The 9,832-nt window shown below is 40.7% G+C and overlaps 1 protein-coding gene across 1 annotated transcript; it reads right to left on the bottom strand.

Annotated features, from left to right (window-relative positions):
• Nucleotides 1-2,332: 2,332 nt before the first annotated feature.
• Nucleotides 2,333-6,307, bottom strand: LOC309505730 (complement C1q-like protein 2). The gene is made up of 4 exons (XM_082179200.1): nucleotides 6,194-6,307; nucleotides 5,909-6,088; nucleotides 5,680-5,811; nucleotides 2,333-3,038 (listed from the first exon to the last, which is right to left on the bottom strand). Exons 1-4 carry the CDS (start codon nucleotides 6,288-6,290, stop codon nucleotides 2,737-2,739), a joined length of 711 nt encoding a protein of 236 aa, XP_082035326.1. The 5' UTR covers nucleotides 6,291-6,307; the 3' UTR covers nucleotides 2,333-2,736.
• Nucleotides 6,308-9,832: the final 3,525 nt, after the last annotated feature.

The following is a 9,832-nucleotide window of genomic DNA, read 5'->3' as shown; positions in this document are numbered from 1 at the left end:
GAACGACCTGGTCCTTCGCAACGCCTGCCAGGCATTTAACCATGGTTAAACCAAGGTTATTGGAGTAAAACCATGGTTCATTTGTAGTTACTATGGTTTTACTGCAAAAACCATAGTTAAGCAATGGTTACTACAAAAAATCATGATTAAACCATAGTTACTTCAAAAAAAAAAAAAACATGGTTAATTTTCGTAAGGGGTAGAACGGGACTTCAGGTAAGTGGTAGCCTGGCAAGCCAGACCTACATCAAGATGTTGGGTCTGGCAACTCACCATAGACACGGCTCAATCCGAGGGGCGGGATAAACGGCTGTCTTTCAAATTCGCTCTGCACGCAATAGGACAGCGCTTCAACCAACCAGAGCGTTTTCCCAACAGCGGAGCTAGTTGATAGATTCAACTTTTGCCATATCTGGCCGGCAAAACTACGAACACATCTTCCTTTTCTTAAGAATGACTTAAGTGCCGTTCTATGCTCTTTTCTCAAAGAAAAACCTAACTCCAAGTCCTTCAGAGTCGCGGACAAAGCCGATTCGAAAGATTTTCGCCAGCAGCAGCCGCCATTCTTTGTTTTCAAGTGGCAGGGGGAACCGTCGCAACTCTGTCGTCATTATGTTAAGCCCGCCCCGCCTACTCTATACACAACGTGATTGGCCTGACCCAATTGAGGGTTTTTGCAGCTCAAAAGTCAACGGAGAGTTGCTAGACTGCCCTGGCTGCAAAATACATTTTGCTGCCGCTAGGGTACGTCTAGATTTCTAGGCTAAGTAAGTGGTACAGAATGAAGGAATCTCAGGTGAGTAGTCTGTGGCGTTAGTCATAGACGAGACCAGACACTGAGGAGAAGGGATCGGTGGAAGATAAAGGGTGTGTGATGATGAGGTGCAGGTGCAGGTGATCATACATACCAAGAGAGATTCATAATGTAGAAATATGCATGGTCACTCACCACACAAGATTACTGCTACTAGCTTGCCGATGACTAAAAAAATACTTACAAGTAAGCCTCTCCATTTAACGGACAAATATCCTTTGAAACCGGGAGACTAACGCGAAAACTGCCAAACACACCAGCGCACAGCAAACAGAAGGATGCACCAACCGCTATCCCTCATTCATAATGACTTACTTCCACAAAGGAGCAGCACCAAGGATGATGCATCCCAAACAATCAAACACTTTCCTTTTTATATTCTCAACACAGGCCCTGATAGGTTCATAGGACTTAAACGATACTGACCAATCATAAAGGAGTACAAACACTGATAGGTTCACAGGTTTGCATGACATCTGCCAATCATACCGGGACAACAGATAGTATGAGAAAACCTTTTGGATGGTGCTGAGGTGGGCAGCTGGAGGGGATTAATTTGGCGAGACCGTAAAGAAGTCATCAAGTAAATGTATGAGGTAAGGGATACCATATTTGTTAGTGAGGATCCAGCACAGGGCTTTGGATAGTGTGTCAATAGTGGATTGTTTGACTGCTTTCACACCTGATGGTCAAACGGATGGCGAACGGACACACTCCGAAGTGATGCCAGAAATCAGGTTTAATAGGACTTTGAAGGCTGAAGTGATGTCGACTTTGGATAACCTTGCTCCACAACCAATGGACACAAACTGAATTGCTTGATCTATGTGGCAAGGAACAACAAGTATTTTTTGGCAGTAGAAAAAAAAATAAAAAAATGTGGGAGAACCCAGGCTACATGGGGGGAGCCCGTTCTTCTTTACCATTTCAAAGTGAAATCATGTCATTATTATTTATATTTTAAAATTGTCATTATTGTCAGAGCTCTGCCACAGAGTGTAGTGCAGGGGTTGGTATTTGAGGTTTAATTTAGACTGTGTAGAACAGATTTCCAAAGGGCCTATTTACACCTGGTCATTCGTGCGTTTTTACTGATCGGATAGCTATCCATTTTGTTAAAACTGTTCCATTTACTCTTGGCAACATAACCATGTCTCTGCAAAATTAATATAAATCTAATCTTCAATTCCTGCACTATATGCAAATTTAACTGAGTTCACTTCAATGAAAGCAAGATATGAGCTTCATTTAATTTTTCATCAGCAATTTTCAAAATAGTGTCACTACTTTTAATGAAGACACATGTGTTTTAACTTCAGGATGTGATCTTTCAGTTTCATTTGCAGCAGTTTGCAGTTTTCATCTGGAATGTGAATGGCCTCTCTTTCGGAGCAGGATTTGCGTCTGACCTGGGTCCATGTCCTAGTGCCCCTCTGTCTCCTTGCAGTTTCCTATTACTTCTAGACTATCCACACTCTAATAATAGCCAGTGCAAAAGAAGATTATGATCCATTCCTTTATTACATTCTAAAATAATATAGAACACTTCTAATAACAGAGAAAATGTGTCATCCGTATATGGTTAATGCAGCTGATGCTCGTCTGATAAACATCTGATGATGTTCTCTCCTTTGGCTCCAAGCACTTTATACATACACATATGAAGATTAAAGCAAATCAATAAAATAATATATTATAAAATGTCAACAAACTGGAAGTTATAAGTGCCACAGAAAGCTATTAAAGTAACCGTTATTCATTAAGCCATATACTCTGTTGCAATGGTAGCGTACTGCTTTTGTAATTTCTATGACAATTTCACATAAAGAATTCCAGATTAACATATTTTTTAAATTGTTTTAATCTCTGTGGAAGGCATTACAATGAAGATCGTTGTGTATGTGTTTACAGGTCTTCTCTCATTACTCAGAGAATGGATAGATCAGGTATCCACTGAAAGTGTTATGGCCCTGGGTGTCTCCACAAAGCTGTCTGCCTGAGAGCAACTCAACATAGACTTGACAGCCACGTCTAAGCTGGAGAAGAACAGTCTGAGTACTACTATCCTCTGAGTCCTCACGGTTATCCTCCCAGGAGGAGGCAATCAGCTGACCGTTCTTCATCAACTGCAGCTTTTGGTAGAGCCGCTCTCCTGCATCGCCAGCTTTGGAATAAGCCGTGAAGGAGAAGAAGAAGAGCCCAGCGTGGGGGGCTGTGAATGTACCTGTGAAGAATCAGGTTCAGCTTGAATACTTTGTATTGTTGGCTTACTCAGACTTATTTTGAGAAGCTGTTTCTATAAGGATGATATTCTAAGCATAATTTAAATTAGATGTTGGGTTAATCATTTGCACATGTACTTATACTGGGAACAATTCATTCCACAGCTCAATGAAATCCACTAATTTGAATACTAGCATTTGTTTTTGGCCCAGTGGCCTTTGTTACACATTTGAATCTAAGGCTACGTCTACATTAATCCGGATACATTTGAAAACAGAATTTTCGTTTAAAAATGCTCTCCGTCCACACTGGCGTTTTCAGGCGTTTTCAGTGCGGATGAGAAACTTCTGGAAAATGCTAAATTCACCTTACTGCGCATACGTAAAACTGAGATGAAACAGATGGAAAAATAAATAATAAAGTTATCACGCGATTCTAATGACAGGATCATTTTGTGACAACAGTGTGAAAGTGAATAGCACACAACAGGCACAATATCGGTATAAACATGAATATTTATTGGTACAATATGCGTTGCATGACCGAACTTACGTCATCGTTTTTAAATATCTCCATTTTGACAGTCACGACAGCAGGACGATGGCGAGGGCCGTGGGAGAACGGCGCGAGGCCGGTGGCGTGATTACTGATGAGCGACAAATCTCTCACGGAGGAGCGGCAGCAGAAAAGGAGGAGTGACGGCAGTGAAGGACGAGAGAGGACCAGGCCTGGACTATTTTATTTGATGTTTTGGTAACACTTTACAATACAGGTGCACTAATAAGCATTAATTCATGTTTAACTAATGCACAGGTAATCATGTGTTAGTGTATGATTCATGAATAACTAAACCATTAATTAATGATTACTGCATCAGTAACTAATAAAGATTCTAAATGGTTAATAGATGAAGTCATATATGAATTGTTGTTAATTAAATGTTTCATAATGTATTCATTCCTTAATAACATATTTTATTAACTAATAGTGTAAATTAATGCGTTAATTACCACAATGGGTTGAAGTCATGTACTTCAACTTAGATTTGTCTGCTTTAATTAATTAATTTATTAAACTGGTTAAGATTAAATCAATGATGAATAAGGGTGGTCCTTAAAGGGCTGTTTTCTTTGATCTTAGAAAAAAAAGTGAAGTAGATTGAATACAGTATATCTCCATTCTGGATGTACTATCGTAAAACTTCAAATAATAGCCGAGTCCCAAATAGACGCCTGTCTCTTTTACACTCCTGGTGTGGCTACAGGTTTGGATAAATAAAGGCCGGTCTCTAATAGAGGCCTGGTCTGTTTTTTTTAGTTTCGGGTTGTATTTAATCTTCTAAAACCCGTCAGATTGTCTGTTTAAGCCAGTTCTATTGAGCAGATTGCGCACGCAAGAGAACCCTGCGCATCTGGGCGGGAGCTGTTAGCGCAAACAAGGCAGGCAGAGTTAGCGGAGGCCGGAGAGGGAGAAGTGGAGGAGAGTGACGAGGAGGAGGAATTCGCCAATGAACTTGTAGTTGAGGATCGCGGTGATGATGATAGAAATGAATAGGGTCCTTTTGTATCACATTATTGCAGTTGTTGTACAGGGAAGCCTTCATTCTTTCTTGTTGATGTGTTTCGGATAACTTTCAGTTTATGGCCAAAAGTTTTGTTTTGTTTAAGGATATTATGGAATTAAGATCATGTCTGTACTATGTTATGATTGTACTGTACAATTATATAGAATCGTAAACTTATTCTGCAGTCTGAATTCACTTTACCTCAGAGCGTCCGTTAACTGAATGAATTGAGAATATCACCTGAAAATCCGATAACATCAGCAGTTTTCATCCACGCACCTGATTTCTGTTAATGAATGTAAAACTGAATGTATATTGCAGCACAGGATGAAGTCAGTATATACATTAACGACGATTTGAGACAATGTACACTAATAGAGAATAATGTGTTCGAATTGTAAAGACGTGGCACTGGGCTTCTCGTCTGGTACGCGACCCCCTTTAGACATACGGAAATATAGTAGGCTAATTCTTACATTAACTGATCTGTTAAACACAAACACAGATATGGTAACCTCCTACTGTCATGCTCATCTCAACACTAAATTAAAGGCCTGTCTCATATAGAGGTCTGTCTCAAATACAAGCCGGTGCAGTTCGGCGATTTGGGAAAATAAAAGCCCAGGCTATTATTTGAAGTTTTATGGTATGTGTTGACTTATTTAAAGAAGAAGAAAGTTATGAGCGCTGCAGTATAGTGTCTGTAGAAATTGTATTTGCTTAAAGTCTAGAGTGACCGTGGCATTATTTTCTCCTTATTTCCTCTCCTCTCTCTAGCCGAGTTCAAGTCAAGTGGTATTGTGTCATGTCCCAGCTCTCAGTTATCCCAGTTATCCTGTACCTGTAGCATTTCATTCTTCTCTCGATTCACACTACTTGCCTAATCTCACCCCTTCACCGGTTCAGAGACCGCCTCATCGGCTTTTGACCTGTTGGACTGCCTTGTTTAATTAAAATTGTATTCAATAAACATTCAGAACTGCCTTTGACTCCTCCAATAGTTTTTTGACATTAGGTTTATGACACAGCCCTAATATGTAAAGTTGTAATGTTGCACGGTGTATTTCGGCCTGCTTACCCAATGCAGAATTGTACCCATTTCCCTGATTGAGTGAGACAGACTGGTAAGAGATGGACATGTTGCTGGTGAAAGGCCCAAGACATCCACTCATTGGTAGCATTGCAGCAGTGAAGGCTATCTTAGATCCAGCTTGAGGATGGGACAGAAAGCAAAGAAAATTCTGCAAACATTTGCATAATGTTCCATCTCAGATAAGTAAATGTGAGGTGACAATTGTGATGACTACCTGTGACTTCCTCTATTTGGCTGTTCAGGTGAGACAATCCTTCCCATAAGCCAACCAAACGCATGAAGGTGGCCTCCTCCAGCTCAAACAGTGGCTTCGCAACACAACAGCAACCCTGCTGTCTCCTGAATGCACACTCACAGTCCCATCCACCACAGGGCAGAGTCCCTGTCCAACTCACTGAATGGAAGGAAAAAGTAACAAAAGTGAGTAGAAAGTGAAACAAAGCCCTGCAAAACCTGTAATTATATGAACCTGAGAATAATACATGGTCAAATTATTCACCAGCAGTTTCACGCAGGAGGTCAAAGGCCGTGGCAGCCTCTGACCTTGAGCAGAGACAGAGAATCATCAAAATACATGGACCAGCAAGTGTCTTCATCCTCAGAATCCCCAGAATCCAACTGTCCTTTAAAATAAAACAGTTTTACATATTTAATTGTTTTAATATATATATAACATACATACATACACATGCGTACACACGCACACACACACACACACACACACACACACACACACACACACACACACACACACACAGTAGAGCTGAAAAATCCAAAAATATGGGATTCAAATCTAATTTAAACCCTTGAAATGTGAACGAAAACCTTCATTATTTAAAACATAACAAAACAAAGAAACATAAAAATAAAGAAGAAATATTATGCCCCAGGTCTCTACTAGAGTGTTCCCCAACCCTGTTCCTGGGAAAATATTTTTTATATGTCTTCATGACAAGAAGCAAAATAAAGTGTATTCCTCTCAGTAAACTTTTAATATCGATTATCAACCAGCAGGAAAACACACATACACAGCATTCTCTCTAACTCTTATTCCCTTTACTTCACACATGAATCTAACTAAAGAAGTTTGAGTGCCATCTAGTGGTGAATTAATGTAAGGACATCACAACAATCTACTAAAAAAAACAAAACAAAAAAACACAACTTGGACAACCAATAAAAAAATTAAAAAAACAAGGTGAAAACAAGCACAGTCACATGCACCAACAGGAGGAAACAAAATGGCCAGCAATGGCCAAATATCTTGCACTTGATCTCCCAGCTGTCACACTCAGAAGAGGACAGACAAGGTTTAGTGAGTATAACAAGTTTTATTAGTTGTGCAGAGGGGAGAGCAATGCAGGGAAGGAATGCAGATGTGATGGATAATGATCGTTGAACTGATGAAGACTTAGCTGACAGTAATGATGTGTCTCTTAACAGGCAGATGAAGATGGGAAGAACCAGGGTGATGATGATCGGCGATGACGGGTCACTTATGAAAATTATCCATGGTTTTACTTTAGTAAAACTGTAGTTAACTATGACTGTAGTAACCACGGTATTTTGGCATTTAAAAAACAAACATGGTTTTGATTCCATGGTTCTACTACAGTTACTGTATATTGTAGTAATACTACAGTAAAACCATTGTAACCATGAATGTAGTAACCATGGTTTTTGGAGCAAACCATGGTTTTAATAAATTGGTACCATATACCATAAATTGTATGTATTACCACAATGTAGCCATGGTAATACAGTGTAGCCAGTGTAGCCTAAATTATCTTGAATTACAGTTAAAGGGATACTTCAGGATTTAGCATTAAGCTTTGTATTAGTAGAAAACCTGTAGTATTTTCGAATTACCATGCTTTCCACCCTCATATGCCCCTGAGACAAGACATTTCTGTATTTTTTGTCTGGAAAAAATCCTCAGATGACGCAAAAATCGTCATTTTGCGTCATCGGAGGATTTTCTGGCCAGAGGCTAAAGACTACAGCCAGTAGGAGGAGCTGTCCCGCATGTTCTCAACCCGCCCATAGGAGGTGGGATCTCACTCACAGAATGTACACAGTGTCAGACGTCTTTCTTTGGAAGCTAAGCTAGCAGGCTTTTGTTCTGTGGAGAAAGCTGAATAGTAGGAGAAAGCTGAGTAAGTAGGTTACCATCCTCCTTTTCCCGGACTTGTCCGGCCGTCGAGATCGTTCAAAATGTCCGGGATTCAGCTTTTGCGTTCTCTGCAGTCGCCACTCATTGTTTACATATACACCTTTTGTTTCAATCTAACTGAATTCATTCCGATCGGTGATTCTGAATGTAGTGTTTACATGAACGCTAAACAAGTGATCGGTTGATGTGCGTTTTACCATTGCTAAGAAAATTTCTGCTCCTCCATGAGAGATGCGAGACTGGCGCTTCTCAGTAATGACGCCACCGGCCTCGCGCCGTTCTCCCTCGCCCCTCAGCCTCGTCCTGCTCGCCACAGTAAACATAATGAATGGCGACTGTAGAACGCAAAAGCCGAACCCCGGACATTTTGGGCGATCTGTAAATCCCTGGCAAACTCATCACGCAGGCTAGTCTTGTTGTTTTCAACTGCGCACTCTTACCGGTAGGCGTGGCCTCCTAAGGCAGTGAAGCAAGTGCATTCTGGGAGTTGTTGTCTTTCATCCACATAAGCCAAAAATACATTTTCTGGCTTTTCTCAGTCTAGAAAGCTCCAAATTCAAAAATGTCTTCACATTTCTTCTACTTAAATGACCTATTTTAAATACACATTCATCTTCCCAGAGGTGAAGTATCCCTTTAAGCCATTTAGTTACAACAAACATCTACAAAATAACAACAGAAAGAAGTTATTCTATGATACAGACTGTTTTACAGAAATTACATAATCTGAAAAAAAATATAAACTTGCATTTGTTCTCACATGTGACATAAAACAATAAACTACAAAGTTATACAAAATGATTGGTGATAAAGTGGTGCTGTGCAATGGTTAAAAAAAAATGATGTTGCTAATTTACAAATAAATACAAATAATTTGTTCCACTATAATAATGATTTATATACAAAAATAACATTGTACAAATAAACATGACTTAGAGCACCTTTGAATACACAGCATCTGCCTCCTCTAAACATGTCTATAACCTGTAAACACGTGTCCAACACAAGCATGTTTGCAATTTATACTGTACATACATTAAAAGGATTACAACAGCATTACTTAACAAGAACAATAAATACTATAAATTCAGAAGTAATGAGCAGTTATTTTAAGAATGTGTTTAATGATATCCACTCACAAGAGATGAAGACATGGAGTCTCCTCATGGGGGATGAATACTCCACACTTTAAATTCTAGGTGAAAAAGTTTTTGTTCAATAACGTGATTCAGCATCCAGGCCAGTAGTTGTCAGTATGAAGTCTGTCATATAGGCCAGTAGGTCCAGCTTTGTTTTGGTTCTGTCTTGATCTTCAGCCCAAATGGACGCAGGAGCTAAAATGAGAAGAATACATCCCGTCGGCCCAAGCTCCCCCGGTTAGCGGCTTAGCGGCACTGCCGCACATGGTCCTTCTCGAGGTGTGTGAGCGAGCGGCCTCTCGTCTCTGCATTGAATGGCCGGCCCTTCAGAATGCCGCCGACGAAGAGAGGGATGTATATGACGGCAAACTCCCCACCCGGACCTAGGAAGCAGCTCATGCCTGTCCTCCCCGTGTGCGCTAAGCACATGCATCACTATTGGAGAGACCTGCTAGATCTTAAGCATGGCTTGGCAGGTCTAGAGGTGAAGGATATGGCAGCATGTGGTATAGACGACCCTCCCACCATTGAGCCCTCGATTGCTAGACACCTTAATCCCGCGCAGGGAAGTTTACTGTCCCCTCCTAAGCCAGTTCTCCCTAGTAAGATGGACCGTTTCTCAGCATCTGTCTTTCAGGCCTTGTACAAGGCGTCAGCTCTCGCTGTACAGGCTCTAAATGTTCCCTCCCGCCTCTCAGCCTATCAGGCTGAGCTGTTGGAGGATATGAGTACACATTTGGAGAAAGGCGTACCATCACCGGCGCTTTGGAAGGAGATTGTTACCGTGAACGACCTGGTCCTTCGCAACGCCTGCCAGGCATTTAAC

The sequence above is a fragment of the Leuciscus leuciscus genome (assembly GCF_965113295.1).
Source record: "Leuciscus leuciscus genome assembly, chromosome: 9".
Taxonomy (NCBI): domain Eukaryota; kingdom Metazoa; phylum Chordata; class Actinopteri; order Cypriniformes; family Leuciscidae; genus Leuciscus; species Leuciscus leuciscus.
The sequence above is the reverse complement of the archived record's forward strand: the minus strand, read 5'-3'. Positions and strand labels throughout refer to the sequence as shown.

Excerpts from the sequence above, each read along its gene's own strand:
- LOC309505730 (XM_082179200.1), bottom strand. The coding sequence starts at position 6,290 with ATGAAGACACTTGCTGGTCCATGTATTTTGATGATTCTCTGTCTCTGC. Across the intron at positions 6,089-6,193 it reads CCTCCTGCGTGAAACTGCTG|TGAGTTGGACAGGGACTCTG; the intron begins GTGAATAATTTG and ends CCTTCCATTCAG. Across the intron at positions 5,812-5,908 it reads CCAAATAGAGGAAGTCACAG|CTGGATCTAAGATAGCCTTC; the intron begins GTAGTCATCACA and ends CCCATCCTCAAG.